This window comes from Micropterus salmoides, unplaced genomic scaffold (assembly GCF_014851395.1).
Source record: "Micropterus salmoides isolate LMB-PRFRI ecotype aquatic unplaced genomic scaffold, ASM1485139v1 Ms_hic_scaffold_16, whole genome shotgun sequence".
Classification (NCBI taxonomy): Eukaryota; Metazoa; Chordata; class Actinopteri; order Centrarchiformes; family Centrarchidae; genus Micropterus; species Micropterus salmoides.
This window is the reverse complement of record NW_024040707.1, coordinates 9327439-9347570: the sequence shown is the minus strand read 5'-3', so window position 1 is coordinate 9347570 and position 20132 is coordinate 9327439. Positions and strand designations below refer to the sequence as shown.

The 20132-nt window shown below is 41.4% G+C and overlaps 2 protein-coding genes across 3 annotated transcripts; both read right to left on the bottom strand.

Moving 5' to 3' along the window:
- Window positions 1-7: 7 nt before the first annotated feature.
- On the bottom strand, window positions 8-10315 carry cables2a (Cdk5 and Abl enzyme substrate 2a). Of its 2 annotated transcripts, XM_038723432.1 has the most exons (9): window positions 9733-10315; window positions 9086-9178; window positions 6745-6822; window positions 6478-6577; window positions 6191-6359; window positions 6007-6104; window positions 4258-4364; window positions 3889-4093; window positions 8-2187 (listed from the first exon to the last, which is right to left on the bottom strand). In XM_038723432.1, exons 1-9 carry the CDS (start codon window positions 10275-10277, stop codon window positions 2047-2049), a joined length of 1536 nt encoding a protein of 511 aa, XP_038579360.1. In that variant the 5' UTR covers window positions 10278-10315; the 3' UTR covers window positions 8-2046. The 2 variants fall into 2 exon arrangements, with proteins under 2 accessions (XP_038579360.1, XP_038579361.1); XM_038723433.1 differs by lacking the exon at window positions 6745-6822.
- Window positions 10316-12111: 1796 nt separating this feature from the next.
- Window positions 12112-18276, bottom strand: xkr5l (XK related 5-like). The gene is made up of 3 exons (XM_038721552.1): window positions 17741-18276; window positions 15363-15562; window positions 12112-15146 (listed from the first exon to the last, which is right to left on the bottom strand). The coding sequence occupies exons 1-3, from the start codon at window positions 18274-18276 to the stop codon at window positions 14191-14193; spliced, it is 1692 nt and encodes a 563-aa protein (XP_038577480.1). The 3' UTR covers window positions 12112-14190.
- Between the last annotated feature and the right edge of the window lie 1856 nt (window positions 18277-20132).

The following is a 20132-nucleotide window of genomic DNA, read 5'->3' as shown; positions in this document are numbered from 1 at the left end:
CTCAAACTTCAGTGTCTGAAAATATATTTCAAAAACATTGAATTTCACAGTTTAAAACAATGAATATTCACCAATTTGACACCAACCATACAAGTACAACAATTTCTGCAGTTACACAAATGTGTTTGGACATTTATTGTAATACATTTTTTTTTCCACCACTGCAGACACAGACAACAAACTGAATCACCATCATGTCCACGGCTCTGAGAAGTCTGATTAATCTCTTTGACAGATAAGAACAACCTCAACATTTAAAGACCTCTACAGCAGCAAGTAATGCCAACGCTAAATATCACTTACGATATGGCCACTTCACTGCCACTGTAGTTTCAGGCACTTGTACCCCCCCGCCCCCCACACACACGTTTATGCCTAATGGCATCCAATCTGAATAGCCACTACACAATAAGTTCTGCAGTTTGGTTAACAACGTCTGGCACATGTAGAAGCATCTATTCACATAAAAGGAGTCACAATGGTTGCTTTTCCCCATATTGTCAAAGTACTACAATCAGTTACCTTCCATTGACTTACAATGGAGCACAGGTGATTTCAGTTATAACAGCCATAGTAACAATGTTTAAACTTCTCTTTGGGTTAGATTTAATGAGCCATTTAAAGATATGAGAAAGTAAACTTCCTGAGAACTTAAAAAAATATAAAGAAAAAAAAAAACAAAACAATAAATTCCAGTGCACTTTACGAAAACATATCCCTGGGTAACAATGTGATACAAAAACTAACTATAAATAATATGCCTCCACAATCATGTTTTCATTCAGTACAACTGGGTTTATACTGTATATCTGCAAAGTCTGACAGAGCTGCCGCAAAAGTCTAAAATAATTATCCATTCTATTCAAGAATAAGATAAATATATGAAATACAGTACAAATATCGAATGAAAACAAATTAAAGGCCACTTCCTTCTCTAATAAGAGAAGGAAAATAAAGTCATGTCTTTCACCAACAATCTACAGTATGATGGTTCAGCCAGCTAACGCTTCAATGTCACAGTGGAGTTTAAAAGGCATTTACAAAATCAACAGTATGGTTCTTTGTCATTTTATAATAAATACTATACAGGGAGTGCATATAGCAATGAGAAAGGTGCAGGAGAAGCATTTTCCACAAATACAAACATCACAGTGTACATATCATGTAAATAGGAGGTGCAGAATACTACGACGTACCAAAAGAAAAAAAGAAGGGGTCACGGGGAAACCACAATTAAAGCACAATTAACGTGCTCATTGAACATCTCTAACATAGAGCTCATGACTGGTTCGACATCAGAACGTCACACAAACACATTCAGAGAGATGCACATGCCAACAAGTGTAAAAACTAGTTATTCTTCATATACAGCGAGTGACTTAAGTCACGACTGACAGAAAGTAAATAGTACCAAAATTCATTGTTTCAAACACCACAGCTTATAAACTGGTCGATACACCACACACACACTCGCTCCCTCAGCTACAATTGCAGCCGTGAACTGTGATATTAAAACTGACAGTTATCTAGCGATTTACATTTGCTTATCTACGGTATTAAATTCTACCGTATTAGTGTTATTAAAAAAGGTTTATTTTAAGTTTTATGTCTGTCAGGACTAGGGCTGAAGGATTTGGAAAAAAATATGTAATTGCGATACAATTTGTGATATTTGAGAGAATGATCATTTTAACATAATTCTCAATTTTCACATATTGATTCTGTATCTGTACCAATATTTTATTTTATTTAAAATTTAATTTTGACACACATTTTGCCTTTAACAAATATTGCACCTCCTGCGATTTGAAAGTTGCGGTAGGGCCATATTGTAATTTCGATAAATTGTTCAGCCCTAGTCAGGACATAATATTCAGCGAAATTAAAATAGAGCATTTGATCAACCAAAAATACCCTCATACCACTGCAACCGTACACTGACTCTGATTCTAAGTCCTAATTACCACACGCACACACACACACACACACACACACCCCTTGCTGATGTTTTTAAACCCTAGAGTGTCAGATATCACCATGTCCAGTCTAACCCTGCTGCACCAGTCTGCGGTAGTGCGGCATGACCTTGCTCTCGGGCAGGTAAAGTCCCATCTCCAAAGCAACCAGCACTGGGAACTCCAGAGGAATCAGCTCTCGTCTGTTTATACGGAAACGCTCCTCCAGCTTCTGCTCGGCCGCGGGGAGAAAAACCAGAGAAGGAGGGTTTAAAGGAAAACATGTCATCATGTGGTTGATGTAAACAAGATGCAGAGGATCACACTGAGATGTTGGGGTGGGTCATGTGTCATGGTGTTTCCAATAGAAATGTTTACTTTGTCAATTAGGGATTATGATGATTTGTGATAAATGGACAGCTGTGAATTGCAATAGTTTAATGGCAGGGTTATCAAAATAACTCATTATTAATTAATTTACACTTCTCTCAGTAGCGACAGTCCACTTTAATAAACAATCAATGTATATATATTTATGTGCTTTACCTGTCTACATTGTGTCCTACCTCTCACCAAAATCAATAGCAATATTTTGTATTAATATCAGATTTTAAAGAACTTGAGGATAACAATAAATGAAGAATAATCCTAGGAGAAGGACATATGGCAAACCTCACCACCAAGTATTTGTCCTTATGTCACAACCTGAGGGACAGCAAGTGACTCAGTGAACTGTTGCACTTAACGTTCGCTGCATGGTAGGTTAAATCTTGTTAAATCCTGTTTGTAGTTTACGTTCTTGGTTGTTTTGTTGCTTTGGCAACATTGTTTTACTGAAACATTCATGCCAGTAAAGCACACTGAACTTAAACTGTCTATAACCGGTTATGCATATACATTTACTACATAACTGCACAACCTACTACATTAGTTTATTTTTGTACACTGTACACCAGTCTACCACAGTATATTATTTTATTATATTTCATACATATTATATTTTATTCCTATATTTTAAAGTCTGTGTCTTAGATTCTCATTTTTTTCCATTATGATTTTCTTTTGTACATTTTTATATGAGCATTGTTGGAGGGAGCCTGAGCTCAAGAATTTCACTGCCTATGACTGCATCACTGTAATTGTTGTGCATATGACGAATAAGGAACTTAACAGCAGCTCACTGAATGAAAATTAGCTCATGTTAAGCTAATATCCTTAATATTTAAAGAATTGTATTGTATACTTCCCTATATATTATTTTTCATTGTTAGTGGCCGCCATTCCCACATTTCATTAAAATTGCCTTCACACACACAAGGAACTCACAGGAAACAAAGCATTTATGTAAAGTTTAAAGGTTTATCTCCTTGACATTACCCTCTTTATTTCTGCTAGTTCACATTAAAAGCATTCAGCTGGCGAAATGCAGGATGGCTTTTATTTTTGTGGATGGTCTTGTGAAAAATTGTTTTTCTGGACATGTAACCACAGGTGTCACTAAAATCTTAAGGATTATGACTGTAATTTGTTTTGAAATGTTTCCCTACTGTAGGCACAGATTCCCCTCCTCATATACAAAGTGTACATGCTGTATATGATCAATGTTTAACAGAAACATTATTAAAGTTTTAGTTCGCTCAGCAGCAGCTGAATTTGAGGAGCTGCTTCGCTGCTTCATTCTTCAACTTTAACCAGTTTAAATAATTCAGCTTTTATGTATGGAGCCTTTACTTGCATTGCATTGTAAAGAGCCCGTTTCCTGTTTTCTCTCCTGCCGTTGAAAGAATAATGTTTGGTACACTGAGCTAGGTACAACATGTGTTACAGGTTTTTCCACCCTTCTGTTATTGGCATGAGGAGGGTGACAGGTTACATGCCCTCCTCTGTTTTATGTTTCCACTCTGTGATCTGTTTCTGTGGAAACTTTACTCACATCAATGAGCTGTTTGACTTCTGGCTTCCTCAGATCACTGCTGATCTTTGCAGCCAGCAGCACGCACGCCGCCGCCACCAGCTTCCTGTTCTGTTTGTTGAGGCGACCCTGCAGCACCAGCTTCTCAAAATAAACAAAAGCCATCGCTGTCGTGACCGGCTGTAGACCGAACTCCTCACTCACGGCCCGCATGTCTCTCTTCAGGCTAGTGGAGAGGAGGAAAGAAGTCATAGTTACTAATCAATTTTCTAAGAAAGGATTTGGTGACTTGATTTAAAAACTACAAGGAGATGTGAGATGGTGTTCAACCTTCAAAATCTCTTAGAGGAGAATTTAAAGATCCAAGGTTGCAATGTAATATATCTGTACCTTCTTATCTTGCTCAGAGTCAGCTTGATGTGAGGAAACTTCTCCCTGAAAGTCTCATTCATGTCCTTCTTCAGGTCAGATGGTTTCACATACTCAATAACAGTCGTCTGCAGAGGTGAAAAACAAACCAGCCTGTCAGCATGAATTATAGCTACAATAAAGCTTTATGTTTTGCTTTTTTTAAAAACACACACACACACACACTCTGATGCTAGAGGTTACAGTCTTGTGACAAGGTCTACTCAGCCGCAATAAAATCATGTGAACGGGACATAAAGGATGTATTTTACTCTCTGAACGGGGCTGGAGGACAGTTCAGAGGTGGAGAACTGCTTCATTTCACAGGTTATGAGAGAACAATTTCAGTAAGTTAACTCAAATTAAACTGTCCCTGATTTCTGAAACAAATAAAAGACAGCCCATGTGAGACAATCAGTGCTTTTACATGCACTAAAGAAACTTCCTTCTTTTAGTAATCATGATTTTTTTTGGTGTGTTTGTCGTAGTCTGGACATTGTGTTACTTCAGGGTTCCTGCAAAGTTCACAAAGTGGAATTTAAGACCTCTTTAAAACCCCAGAGTGCAATTTAATACCCGGATTCACTGGAAAACCAGTCGGGACGATAAGGCCTATAATTATTTATTATTATGTCACACTTTTTAGTAATTCCAAGCAGTATATAATAATTATTTCTAATGCTAATTAATTGAATAACTGTAACCTGGGCATGGATAAGCAGCATAAAATTGATGAATGGGTTAAAGCTGTGGTAGGCAACTTATTTCAGAAGTATTGTTTGTTATATTTGTTGAAATCCCCTTTACATCCCAACAGCAAGCAATAAATCATATGCTCCGACACAAAAACGAACAAAAATATGTGGCTCTCTCAGGATAGTAATAATCACGGCCAACCATTTGATTTGGTCTGAATGAAATGACTGGCTGGGTTGCCTACCTGCACGCACCCTGCCTGTGCGTTCATTGCAAATGAAAATATGTTTGGATGGAGTAGGATTTCTTAAGTTGGATACTTTCCAAATCTCCTGCTAGTTTCTTGAACATTGCCTACTCCAGCTTTAATTAATATAAGATTTTAGCTAAAACCATTATTAGACAATTGTCCATTCCTATCTAATGTAGGCAGCAGCAGTGAGTGTTTGTGACAGGTCTGATGGTGCTGCCCCCTGCTGCACATTCAATATACTGCTCAAACAATCACGCTTAGTTTACAAGTTTACAAGTGTGTGAGGTCATCCGAGGGCCCGTAAACAGATACTAAAACATTTTGAAAGTAATATGACTCACTACAGTGGCCAAGAGAAAAGATTTAGAAGTTTATAAATTAAATACTTTTTAATCCCTTCTTATGGCTTTTATCAAAGAAACTTAATGGTTTTTAAGACTTTACTGGCAGATACCCTGTAGTTTCAGTTGAACTTTGGATGGGATTATTTTACATACAAAGACGCATTGCTACATGTAATTTTCTCTCCTTTAATCCACCTGCTTCGCTGTTACTTCCCCTGACTGCAGTCTTTGTTGCGCACACACAAGCCAATTAGAGACTCCGTTACACGTATACGTGCCAGACAAACTGGCGTTCACCAGGAGAAGTAACTACAATCCCTTTTCAAAAACAGGTTTCCTGTTTACATGGTGTTCAAGAAATCAGCTTAATGGAGAAAGCTCACTGTAACCTGGATATTTATCAGCATGCAAAAGCACTGAATGAAAATAAACTCTCACCACGTATGATGCAAATATCAGAACCCTCTTGTGTCTCCCACAGGGCCACTGAGGGTCACTGAGCAGGTTAGGATCATACTCTGCCACCTCCTCTACACCTGAGGAAACACAAAAAACCAGAGTGTGTAAAAAAACAAACATCTGAGGTCAGTTAAACTGCAAAGAAGCAGATCGGTTGGCCTACATTGTTCCTGTGCCACACTGTTGTTCAGACGCGCAGGGGTGAAGTTCCTCTGCCCGTTGCCACGGAAACGGGACTGAGTGGTCTGAGCTGTGCAGCTCTCTGGCACGCCGCCACTCTTCTGTCTCACCAACGCATTTGTCGGATAAAGGAACTGAGCGTATGACACCGTCTGAGGAGGAAAAATTGCACAAATCAAGCAGATCGATCTGAGTAATGGGTGTGTTTCTGGGAATATCTGTTCTCTGTTCTGTTCTGATCGTAGTACCATCTATCAGATACACATTTACCTTGCCACAGGCTCCCATCTCCACACCTTCCAGGCAGGGAAGCAGGTCAGCAGCCACCACAGAAGACAGCCTTTGTCTCTGAGCCTCCATCTTAGGATCACTGTTCAGAAAGAGTCACATTTATGTCATTTTCGCCACAAGAAGAATGTACACTGCCCTTTCCTGAGAATGATGATGACGGTGCCGGATCAGACAGGGGAGGTGATGAAAACATAAAAGCAAGGCGTGGGTGGGTGCTCTCTGCTTGGGATGGTGCTTTCTTTATACCTGAGGTGAGCACTCTCTCCATAGGGCAGCACTGAGAAAGCAGCATATAGTGACCGCTTGGCACAAATCAGCACGATCCTGCAGGACACATCAAGTACAGGCAGACAAAACAGATGGTGTGTCAGTCTACAAGCAACAACTACAGTCACTGCTACTCAGCAGCTGCTGTACAACACGATGTTCATCAGTGCTGGAGCTGCAGTGACAGCCAGAGCAGTCACAGAGCCGCTTCAGTATTGAGTTGTACTGTGTCACTAACAAAGCCAAACAGCTATCTACAGCAATCTAAAGCTCTGAGCAGGAGGAGGGAAACCTGAGAGCTCTTGTGTTTTACCATTGCATTCAAGATAAGTAGAGCTGAAACAATAAGTCCATCCAATATTTAGAGAGCAGGACAGCCGATATCAAAACAAATAAGTACAATACAATAATACATGGTCACTTAGCCAGTAATTTTGTTGTAGATAGAATTTTTATCAGTGAACGAAACAGAAAAATACATTGAGTCCGATTAATCGGCCGACCGATAATCAGTCAATTACTAGAGATCAGCATCTGATTTTATGAAAAATATATAACTGGTGATCTTTGAAATTCCCAGAAGGTTGTTAAACAACTCTTACTGCTGTTCTGACTCCTCAAACACTCTTCTAACCACCTGGATGAAAAGATATTCAGTGTACTGCACAATAAAAATATTTTTCTCAAGTTGTGACTGTATCACCTAATCCAGGTTGCTGGAAATAACATATGTCCTTGCCTCTTTTTTTGGTAAATTACAAGCAAAACATGATGTATTATTTTGATTACAAAATACAAGCATGAATATATGCCAATTTAACCGATAATACAATTTCAAATTTTGGTTTACCTTGAATGAATAGAGAAAGCGGACATGTCGTGGGATAAAAAGGAGACGCAACTGGGAAAGTGACAACATCCAACATGCAGAATATTAGGGCAGCAACTAATATATAAATTAGCTTTTAAGACACCAGAAAATATTGAAATACAAAAATTAGAATTTACAAAAGCCCAAAGTGATCTCTTCAAATTTATACTGCGACCAAACTGGAAAGATCAAATGTTATTAAATGACTTAAACAATATCAATTTCAAAATTATTGTCTGTTAATGTTAGGTTGATTGATTGATTGATTAACTGACTATTTATTGCAGCTCTACAGGACACAGAATATTTCTTCATTCAGGTTAGAAGAGTCTTTGTAGGCTCTGAAAATACCTTTTCAACATAAAAGTTTTTAAACAAACTTCTGGGTTTTTAAAGTTTGTGAGTTGTATGTCTCTGTGACGTAATGTTAATCCATGAATGGCACAAGCTGAGGCAGAGAGCTGGACTGGCTGAAAATAGGGACAAGCAACCAACAAACGCAGTACCTCGTTCTCCAGAACGAGATTGTTCGGACAAAAATGTGGACAAACCACTCAAAGCCTATGTAACAGCAACACAGCCAGTGAACACAGACGTGCTTTTCGCAACTAAGAAACCTGCACGCACACCAGGAAGCTTCAGCTCCTCACAAAACACCAATCAATAACATACAGTCAGCAGCCTCTGGGTCTCAGAAAGAAATATCAAATCTCAGTTTCATAGCCTTGATAGCTTTGCTTCAGCTCAGTATGTAACATGCACTGAGTGACTCAAACTGAAACAGACAGGCAGAACTGTGGGGCAATTTGTGATTGCTAGATCATTGTTTTGCACACACCAGTAGAAAACACAAATAATCGTGTGTGGGCATGAAATGTTGGCAAAGTGAAATGTAAAAATGGGAGTCAAAGACACATGGTTTGGCACATGGTTTGAGAAAAAACTGTATGACATGTTTTTTTAGTGTCTACAGACAGAGTAAGTAAGAAAAACAAATACATCAACAGTAAAAACAAGATGGTAGCGATCTTGTTTTTCTAACACTGGTCCACTACATTTCAGTCTTGTCTAGCTTTGGGGGTTACTTTACTGTTGGTGCAATAGGGTGTTACATTTCCGCACAGCACCTCTTTTGGCTTTTGCAAGGCTTCCAAGAGTGATTAAATTCACTGTAGCCGTCACCACTCGGCAGCTGTAGTGCTGTTTTTCCTCTGCAGGCCAAACTAAGACACTCTGCAAGAGTTAAGCAGCTTATTACAATACTAGCAGGAGGAGAATAACACTGCTTATGAGTTGAAGGTTTATTTCAGAGTCCAAAATAAAACAGCCTTTGTGTGTTTTTACATTTCTCTGACAGGAAACTTAGTGTAGGAAACGTCATTGAGTCATTCTGCTGTATATATAGTATGTAAATGTATTTGTATATGTAAATGCCTTGTGGAGACTCACCTACTTCCTCTGGTATCATACTGCCTCATACTCTTGATGAAATGGACTTTCTTTGGCACCTTGGGTCCCGGAGAACCAGAGACATTCCTCAGCCTGAGTAGAGATCAAGAAAGACACAAAATCCCACTTCAGTAATGCTGGTCTAACATGAACCAAACAAAAGGACCTTCACACTCACTCTTTCAGCGATTTAAATCTCCTTAAGTCACAGATTTGGAGGTAAAACCCAAGTAGATAGTCAATCCAACCCCCCTTTTACAAGAGGAATACGATTTATTAAGTCTTTTCACATGAACAGAGTTCGTTCTGGTTTTAAAGCAGGCAGGGGCTTGTTTATATTCATGACACTAATAGTACTGGACACCAAGATACTGTTGACCATAACAGAACACATAGAAACAACCCTATTGTATACTATGGGTAAAATTGTACTTTCCACCTATATATCCATACTAATACTTAACGTATCATACACGTTTTAAAGGTTAGAAGTTTAATTTAAACCACATAAAATGCTGGAAGATTATTAATGCAACAGGAGAACCGAAAGCGAAATCTTCTCATGATACCTGCTGGTTTCATTTTATGCGGAAGTCTGTAGCCTGTTTAAAGGCCCATGGTGAGATACCGACCACTAATATGCTCACCTCTGCCGTGAATCCAGAGAACTACCGGCCGGGACCGGGCTCAGTGCGGTGGGCATTGACCTGACACGGGAGCAGGGCTGGTGTCCGATGGGTCCAGGAGACAGAGGGGTGTCTGGGGTTAGCGTTTCGGCCGCACTCCCGCCCTCCAAAAATACCTCGTTAGCCCCCACAGCACTTGCCCCGGCAAGTCCCGGAGACATTACCAAAGAAGGTCGGGTTGGACTGACCACCCCTGGAAAACTGGAGGACGAGCCACTACCTGCCGCTGCGGGTTCTGTCACCTGGGGGAACGGTCCTTGGCTATCCGCCGGCAGGGGCACGACCGTTGCGCCGCCGTCTCTGACCCGGAGTCTGTGCTCCTCGGTGTCAGTATTTCCATTGCTAAGCTGACACTTGGGCCGTCCGTCGAGTGAGATGTTAGTAAGGAACAACAGAGCTGCCTGTCTCCTCCTTGAATCCTTCGCTCTCCTCCGGTGCTCTCGGTGGGTCTTTGCTGGATTACTGTTACCGCCGGTTGACTGCAGACCGCAAAGAGCGGTCGCCATTCTAGTTTGAAATGTGGCCGTTGTTAGCAAAGGCAACGAGTGACTGGTACCAGTACGCTAGCCCCGCCCCCTACATGTCGATTGGCTGTATGGTAATTATGCGAACTAAACCTTGTAAATACTCGTAGGTGATTGGATAAGAGAACTCTTATGCAAAATAGATTCTTGTTGCTTGCAGTTGATTGGGTGTAGTAATATAGTGGGCGGTACGCTGGAGACAAGGGAAATACCTGCATTCGACAAATTCACCAATTAAATTTGATCTCTGATCAATTTATATGAATTAAATGAATGAATTATTAAAACACTGGTTTTAATACAATACAATAATACAAAAATGTATACAAAAAACACGTCTAAAAGCTGAGAATGCTTATTAAAGGGTTCCTAAGCAGTAACTAATGGCTGTTTTGATGGCTAATAGGTCTAACTCATTTACTGATGTTTTATAGATCAGCAAGTTTATTGTAGCCAGGTTGTGAACAGTTCATTTGGCCGGTATTCATGCTTTGTATTTGGTAAAAATGCATACATTTTGGTAATCTTCTGATAAAGGGTTTCTCACATTCTATAAACCATCAAGTCATGTATTACATACACATGTACATTGTGCTACACATACTTTTTTTGTTTTGTTTTGTTTTACAAAAATTCGTCTTGTCTGCTGTTGGAAAAGATAAAAAAAAGTGTTGATAAATGGGTTTTGGTCCAGATGTGCACTAAACCATTTCAGGTTGTCTTTCTGATGAATTTAAGAAAGACCCAGGCAGGTCTGTGGTATCAGAATGTTTTCCTTTTGAGAAAATGGCGCCAGCTATTTAATTAGCATCAGTGGAATGTGAAACTGACTGTTATCTCAAAGATCTCTCATTTTACTGCAGCAATAGGAGTTAATGGGACAGCTCGCACATGATTTGATCACACCCCATTGACTTACAAACATGAACCTTTCCAAGATAGAAACTGAAGCATGAAAGCTTTTCTATCTCCAGAGTATAAGTGATCAATAGAATAGACTGATGGAAATCCCTAACCTTCCTTCTTTCACAGTTTAGGAGAATTATAACACTAACAGCATGCAAAAGAGTGTTTGAGACAAAGTTCACCTGTTGAGAGGTCACTGACCTATATGGATGAACAGTAGCAGTGACAAGTGTGACACTGCTGCTAATCCACTGATCCACTGCAACATAGAGATGGGATTTAGTCTCAAAGTTAATCCAATCAGAACAATCTGCCTCCTTAGAGGTATCTATCTATCTATCTATCTATCTATCAGACATTCATATTTCCCCAAAGGATGAATAATAGTGATTTTGGTGACTCTTCTAGCACCAGTGTGGGGTTCACATTAGTCTTTGTATACTTGAAATGTATAGAAAACATCTATCTATCTATCTATCTATCTAGTCCTTGGCAATATTTCCGATTTAGGATTTGGGATATACTGACATGATAAGTGAGTTTACGTTCAACAATTACACACATATGACTAATGTTGTTTATGCTGATATATCCTATTCATTTATAAATATATTTTAAGACTACATTTAATTGTGTTTATTGTTTTAAATGTTCAATCATGTGCTTTTTTTAAATCATGCTAGCAGCAGCTGAGGTCAGAAATGTTGGTCTGGAATAAATAAAATTTCCCCAGAGGATGAAAAATACTGATTTTGGTGATCCGCTGACTCCTCTAGCACCATTATGGGGTTCACATTAGTCTTTGTATACTTGAAATGTATAGAACACATCTATCTATCTATCTATCTATCTATCTATCTATCTATGAAAGTGTCTAGTTTCACAGTGAAAAACAGAAATAACAGCAAAAGTCAGGTAAACACTTTGCTCTTTATTTTTTGCAACAACAACATAATGAAATTGTCTTCTCCTTCTTGTTAATTTTTTTCTTGCTCTGAACAGCAACAGTCAGGCATGACCAGTTTAAGGCTTTTTGATTCTAGCTTTGCGTTTGTGTGTGAGGTACAGCCCCGCCCAACTCCTGCCACAACAAGCCCATTTTATGGTACACTGTGTGGTTGTTACGTGATGGATTTGAACAGTTAGCACCATAAATGAAGCCTCTCTGGCTTTGTTACTGCAACAAGGGTGGTAATAATGCTTTGTGGGCTTTATTTATTTTAGTGTCATCTGGGAAAACTGAGCTGACTGGACAGTGTTTACAACAAAACTGTCATATCTCAGTGACACAATTACAAATTAACTTAAATGCACATGGCAGGACTCTTCCTCACATACACCCATATGCATGCTGGTATGTGAGCTCACACATACACGCAAACATACACAGACACACACGCACGGTTCCAAAACAACCCTGATAAAAGAAAGTATGGCAACACTCTATTTTACAGGTCCATGAGGTCTTAATAATTTCCTTATAAGGTTCCTGGACAGAACTTTGTTATTCAGTGTTTATTTGATAAACTACCAAATAATCAATGCCAATTAAATACTAAGCTAGCGTAACTATGACTTTATCAGTCACACATAAGAAGAATGACAATTGCAGTAATAAGTGGATGATGAATAAATAATTTCTTGAGTTTAAATAGTGCAGTTCTTTCAAGGAAATTCCTGTGGAAATAAACAACTGCTTTAAAACTCATCATAAAATTAACAGTGTCGTTCTTTGACTCTAATATTTGTATCAAATTAAATATCTCTTTCTAGCAAGGTTTTGAGGAAATTATAGGAAATAACGGACCTGTAAAATAAAGTGTTACCAAAAGTACCACATGCCTGTACCATCAATAATATCAAAGCTATTCTCTTAGGAGTCTGGAGTCCGCAGCTAATGGTTGGTGTTTGTTTTTTTCCCCTTTTTTTCAGACAACAAAGTATTGATACAGTACAATTACAGACTGTGCTGTCCCTCTGTAACTTACTCTTAATTTTACAGTTTAATTTACATGGAAATTAATTACTGTTGAGAGTCCTATCCGTAGAACACAACCTGCAAATGTAAATGTAAATCATAATGTAGCTATTGTTCAGTACATACACATTCTGAATGAAGGTGCATCTTATTAGAATAATAGTGACGGCATGTCCCAAAAAACAACAGATTGCTTGTAAACACACACAAATCTCTTTTTTTTGTTCTAGCTTACCTCGAAATAACAAATATAGTACCACAGGGACGTTGTAAATCCCACTAACAGCAAGAAAAAGCTTGAAGCCTTTTCACAAATAATCACATTTTCAACTGTTTTTACATTCAACTCAAATGTTGCTTTTGAACTGCCCTTCAGATGTGAAGCAGCATTCTCAGAGACTCCTTCAACATGAGTGAGTAGCTATGGAAAACTATGATTTTGATTACCTGTGTTGTATTTATTGTAGATTGTGTTTAAAATTACAGTGCGAGTTTTACCATATCCTCTCATACTCACTCTCCTACATCGTGTTCAGTGATGTTTCACTTCTAGCTGCCATAAATAATCATGCATGTTGAAGCCCCGTCTCTGTTGTCGGCCGCCTTGAGAGGGCGTGCTGAAGCACCTTCAGCCGAGGAGGACTTTGTGCCTCTGATTGATAAGCTCCACTTCTCCGCCTACCTGTGCTTCTCTCTAAGTTCACTGGACAGCAGACTTTGCTGCCAACATCGACCTCTTCCTGTACCACACCCTGACCTGAGAAATGATACAGAAACCAAAATATGCACCATCATTAGACAACATCACAGCACTTTGTCTTTGTAAAAAATAGACACCATTTCTGTTCCACCATTCCCTTTCTGTTTGTCTCCATTTCTTGACAGTACCGAGAGCAACCAAGTAGGCGTGGAGCTGAAAACAGGCTGCTCAGGGAGAGTCATCCACCTGCCATTTTATTTAAGGCAGGGCGTCCACATGGCAGCGAGCTGAGTCACAGCACCTTCAACACATCACACAGTGGTCTCATACTCCATCACTTCTTTGGGTGTGCCCAGACAGCGGTACTGAATCCTTGGCGTGACCGGGGCAGCGCTTTCAAGTACCAGGATGGTTTTACGCAGCCGGCGGTCGATGAAGTGAGCATCCCAGGCGGGGTACTTCTTCCTGGGCAGATCTATTCGGATGACAGGTCCCTCTGTCCTGGGTGTGAGGTTGGGCACTGCAACCTGAGCTCCCCGAGGTGGTCGTACTTGAAACACGTCTCCATCTACCCCAGTCCCCTGCTCTCTGTCAGACCCTTTAGTTCTCTGAAGGGTCCTAGGGGGGCTGCTCACCAGGTCTGGCGGGAGGCTGGAAACTGGGGAGGCCAGCGACTCCACAGGCAGCTCCTTCTCCACAATATAACCCCACCCTGAGACCGGGCCGTCAGGGTGCAGCAGACAGTAATACACAAACATGAAGAAGGTGCCCAGAGCGTAGCTGCTGGCCACCACGCACACCATGATGACGGCGTAGAAGTCTGAGGTACGAGGGCTGCGGTAGAGGTACCAGGCAGTGGTGAGCGCCACATTCTCAATGAACACAGTCAGGCTGTAGATCAGCATCCTACAACGAGTGCGCCCCTCTCTCACACTGAACCAGCAGAAAACATACATGATGCCCACCATCATATTATAGATGATCTCCTCCCATTTGGACATGCAGAAGTCCGTTTCACCTTGAATTATCCAAAACGTCATGATGCACCAGTGGGCCACGATGAAGATGCCAAAGTAAAGCTGGAACACAGAGGCAAACAGGGCGAAGGCCAGAGTGCGGGCTCCGATGGTGAACAGGTGCCACAGAATCTGAACTATGACGGCTTTGTAGGTCATGGGTAGCTTATCGTCTCGGGAGTCTCTCAAGACTTTCTGATAGGAGGCGATCATCCAGGCGAGGGATATCAGTGAGGCAGAAGCTGAAAGCCCTGGGGAGACAGAGGGAAGGGAGGTGGGAAGAGAGAGACTGAGCAATAGGATGGAAATGGCTCTGGGGTAGCTGCCATTTAGCACAGCAAGAATATAGATTTCCCTGCTCTGTGGGGGCCGGATTGAAGCGAGCACAAGTGACTCATCATGGACAGCGTGGGCTGCAGACGTGTGATTGACTGATGTGGTGATTGGTCATTTTTGGGGGCACTCACCCTGAAGGGGCAGCACTTGACTGGCCTGGATCATGATGCTAAGCTGCAGCACCAGCTGAGGGGCGCTCTTCAGGAAGGACTCAAGCAGACGCAACATGCTGATATCGGCGCTCTCAAACATCATGCACCAGTAGTAGTGACGGCGCTCGGGGTCCCTGTGCCAGCGACTCTGCACACCCAAATACAGGGCGTGGACGTACCTGTGTATCACAGGCAGACACAATTCAGACACATTCATCAGTGCATTCAGTTTTGTTGGGGGAAAAAGTTAGATTGAACAGAATTTGAGGCCTTAATACTGTACTTCAAAAACTTTTGGACATCAAACACAGACTCTCAGAAGTCATAACTCATTATTGCAAACTCTGGGAGCTGTCAGTAGTTCTTGCCAAAAAAGCTGTTTGCTTGCTCCTCTAGGATTTAGATTAGACTGAAACTGAACTAAGCAGCTCTGTGGTTTTAATTTTAGGACAGGCATCGGAGGGGATGAATGTAGAGCTTGTCTGCAATCTCTCTTCAAATAAAATCAGTCAGAGAGCTGCACAAAAAGCTAAATATGAGAGGCTGTGGAGAGAAAAGAAATCCAGTCTTCAGATTGATGGTGGCGCCGGGGGGATCGCTTTAAATCCGTTGTTGAACTCCTGAGCTTTGCTGTCGTGTAGTCCCACTCTCCTCTCCACTGGTTCTATAATTACCTTGTATAATTAACACACATCATTTTGTGGCTACACAAGTTCAAGCTCTTGCAAACATATTTCTGCATAAACCTGATATAGATTTGTACCATGAAAGTATACGACATGTAATCATTACCTTCATCACTGCACAGCACTTAAGTGTTTGAAAAAGACTGGTTGGTTGCCACGGAGGACTGAAGCTATAAACGTCTCTGTAATTGCCTCGGGGACAAGGGTCAGAGGAGACCTATGTCAACAAGCCCAGTGAACCACAAAGGGGTTTTGTAACCCTTTTTTGTTCTGGTTTCTGCAACACAAAGTGTGCCTTGGGATGTAACACACTGAGAAAATAGAGCATACGTGCAGTAATGAGGGTCAAAGACTCAGCCACACACACACACACCGCTTACACTGTGTCTGTAACATAAACCCCATATCCCATCTCTTGCGTGCTGACATTTAATTCTGGTAACCCATATTGATCCCCGGTTCACCTGACTAACTGTGTATCAGTGACAGATCATTCCTGAGTTAACAGCTGAGGGTAAAACACACAGCGTTAATCCTCTTAATGTGCAGACACGCTGGTCTGAGGGCAGCAGCGATGAATGGCGCGCTCACACTCACATACACACAACAGCTTTAATGGCATTACCGGTAATTCTGCACTGCCACAATGTTTTAATGTGGTCCTGGACACACTCACACACACAGAAGTCTCCGGGAGGAAATGAGGAATCAATATATATTACCCATAGGGCTGTCTAAGGAGGCAGGAAGAGAGAGACATATTGACACAGACAGAAGCAGATAAATCAAATAACTGATTTGCATCTGATGTCATCATTACACATAATTTGTCTTTCTATAACCAGTGTCTATAAAATAAAAAAAAATGTGTCATTGAATATCATCACGTTTTTGTTTAACCCTCAACCCACCATAGTTCAGCTGAATGCCTCCTTCTGACTGGCAACAGTTCAAACCTGTCAAAGCCAATCAGAGCACTGAGGCTTGAGCACTGCCTCACCATCACTGACTGAGTAGCTGACCTACAGACCTACTACCATTGATGTAAGAGTAATGCCAAAGTGTACACTGGTTTGTTTTTAATCTCAGGGCATTCCTGCTAATTAAACATGTTTTGGGCTCAGCTGAGAGAGACAGACTTGCAATCTGGAAACTGCTGGGAGATTTGAGAATATGGATTTTACAAACATAAGAGAAGGGCCCTCAAGCTAAGAGCTGAAAATACACTAAACAGAGATAAGGAGGAGGGCACTGCAAATAGGAAGCAACTCTCATGCCATTTATAACTATTCATTTTCTTCAGCAGCCCCTTTCTTTGCAAAAGACAAAGAGATTTTTATTTTCTATATAAGGGGATTGGTGTCGATGAGTTGATGGTTTTCCCGGGAGATGATTGACCTAAAAGCGCGTCAGGGGGCTGGGGGTAGAGTGGGTGGAGTCTGAGTCTCCCTTTCCAAGCTGGGGAGAAACGTCAAACAATACAAAAAGACATTCTGGGATTTTGGGTACAGACCTCCCGGAATGATTACGTTTCATAAGCGTTTAGCCAAAGGGGGTGAAGCTGGGCTTTGGAGAAATCATGTGCGCACACACACACACACACACAAAGGCAGAGGCAGAATGTGTAGTTTCCCCTTCCTCTCATATCATGTTACGCGTGTTCAGACTTACCGCCAGACCTGTGCCAGCTGAAAGATGTGAATGATGGCCTGGAAGAGCCACATGAAGACTCTGCAGCAGCCCCGGGCTCCTCCCCCGGTGCCCGGCCCAGGCAGCACCCCGGCCGCAGCAGTGCGGCCAGCGCCCCGCTCGCCGCTGTCCTTGGTGCTGAAGTCGCTCTCCTCCGCTCCCGACGCCGCCACCACGGCTGCGGCAGCCGTGCCGCTCTCTAAGCTTTCCGAGAAATCGTAGGCGAACCATCGGAAGCTCAACACTTGCACGACCACGGACGGAACTATCACAAAGACGAGAGTCAGTGCAAAGCACCAGTAGTCCCTCCTTAGGTAGTAGTCCGCGGCCAGCCACAGGTCTGAGGCCCCGTCCGAGAAGAAGACCAAAAGGGCGCACAGCGTCCAGCAGAAGTCCGGGAGCGAGTAGCGCTGCTCGGCGGAAGGGCGCTGGGGAGGCCGCGGGTCCGACCTGGGAGGACACTCGGGTGGGATTTCGTTTCGTAGAGAGACGGTTGTACCATCAGATTTCGCGGCCATGTTTGTTGTAGGGAAGAGAGTGAGTAAGAGATGGGAATATGATGGAAGGGGGGGAGGGGGGTCGCGTAGCCTGTCGGTCTGTATGCATGCGTGCGGGAGAGAGGGAGGGGAAAGGAGGCAGGGAGGAGGGCCAGGGCAGCTACCACCGCTCATCAATCAGCGGTGATGATATAGAGAAAGGGGATTTTAATGGCGAGGATATAAAACCTCTAGTGTGATGTCTTTAAAAATAAGATTTCTCGGCATCAAAGTGGGGTTTGGGTTGTTTGGTTACAGCTAGAGGTTATTATCGTTCATATTCCTGCACAGGTAGCACGAGCTCCACTTGCACAGCTGGACCAGTAGGATTGTGACATGCCATCTTGCTTGTAGCCAGTGGTGGAAGAAGTACTCAGATCAGATTCAGTTAAAGTACCACAGTACATTATAAAAATATTACAAGAAAAACTCTTGCATTCAAAATCCCAATGAAGTAAAAGTGCAGAAGTGTTATCAGCTAAATGCCCGTAAAGCAGTGGTTCTCAAACTTTTTCTGTCACGCCCTCCTTTAGAAGCCAAAACAAGTAACAATATTGAATAACTGATTACTGGCGATTGAAAAAAAACAAGAGTCAGATTAGCAAAATAGCCTTGCAAGCATCAGAGCACTTTTTTATGCCACCATATGAATCATATTCATGCAACTTAAGTCTGCGCAAAATTCATGACCCGCCTGAAGTGGCTCCACGACCCCCAGTTTGACAACCACTGCCTTAAAGTATCAGACGTTCTCCTTCTGCAGAAAAATGGCGGAAGTGACTTGATATAGGCTACTGTTTTATTATTAGATCCAGCTCTATCCATGTGAATGTGGAAGAAGCATTTGGCGGTTTAAGCTGGAGCTTCTTTTAAATAGGCTTCTTCATATGGTTATTTAGTTCAGTCACATGCCCCAAACGATAAGGGGCAGGACTCCTCAAAATGGTTACAAGATTTTCTTCTTACAATTTCCACGACAGTGGTAAGATGGTAGGAGAGAAGCAACAAATCTATCTTCTGATACTCAATTTAGTTTTAAGTTTTGGATTTTTCTCTAATATATTTGCTTTTTTATTGAAATATTGTATCATTTCACCTTTTTGGGTCATAAACAATTATTTAAATAAAACCATCTGAGAAGTTTAGGGGAAATGTCTCTTGTTAACAATTCAAAGATATCTGAAAGATGACACTGTGAGGAACTACTGGTTTCATCTTTAATAATATAGTCTTTTTTCATATATGTGGAGGTGATATGTGCATTTGATTATGTGTAAACTATAGCTATCAGATTTTAAAAAAGTACATGCACAGACATAAAAATGCAAAAAAAAAAAATGGAAATACTTACATTGGAGCTACAGAGATCCTATATAAATTTACTTACATAAATACCAGTACCTTCAAATTGTACTTTATTACAGTACTTGAATAAATGCACTTCCCATCACAGCTTAGCTTAACTTCAAAGGCACATGATGTTATTACAACACCTCTGCTACATTTGCACCTGGTGTAAAACTGTCTATCGTACTGCCAGTCATGTACCGGTCATCATGCGGTTATATTTGCAGTCAAGTGATCCGACACCTGAGGTGGACGAGCCAAGGGAGCCTCTAGTTTCTATTCTGCTTTTGCTTTTTAGGGCCTATGCAGTCACAGTTCCTCTTTCTCTACTCCTTCCTGTCTTGGCTTGAACCTCCACTGCAAGTCAGCTGAGCCAACTCCTCTGCTAAAAACCTGGTGACTTGGGTTTTGGCTGCCAACAGGGAACACTTTAGTTACACTTTCAGCTTGTCAAGGCTCTCTCTTGGAGGTATTGATCCCCTCACTGCTGT

Excerpts from the sequence above, each read along its gene's own strand:
- cables2a (XM_038723432.1), bottom strand. The coding sequence starts at position 10,277 with ATGGCGACCGCTCTTTGCGGTCTGCAGTCAACCGGCGGTAACAGTAAT. Across the intron at positions 6,578-6,744 it reads GGAGAGAGTGCTCACCTCAG|TGATCCTAAGATGGAGGCTC; the intron begins GTATAAAGAAAG and ends CTTTCTGAACAG. Across the intron at positions 6,105-6,190 it reads CAGTGTGGCACAGGAACAAT|GTGTAGAGGAGGTGGCAGAG; the intron begins GTAGGCCAACCG and ends GTGTTTCCTCAG.
- xkr5l (XM_038721552.1), bottom strand. The coding sequence starts at position 18,276 with ATGGCCGCGAAATCTGATGGTACAACCGTCTCTCTACGAAACGAAATC. Across the intron at positions 15,563-17,740 it reads CAGCTGGCACAGGTCTGGCG|GTACGTCCACGCCCTGTATT; the intron begins GTAAGTCTGAAC and ends TGTGATACACAG. Across the intron at positions 15,147-15,362 it reads TCAAGTGCTGCCCCTTCAGG|GGCTTTCAGCTTCTGCCTCA; the intron begins GTGAGTGCCCCC and ends CTGTCTCCCCAG.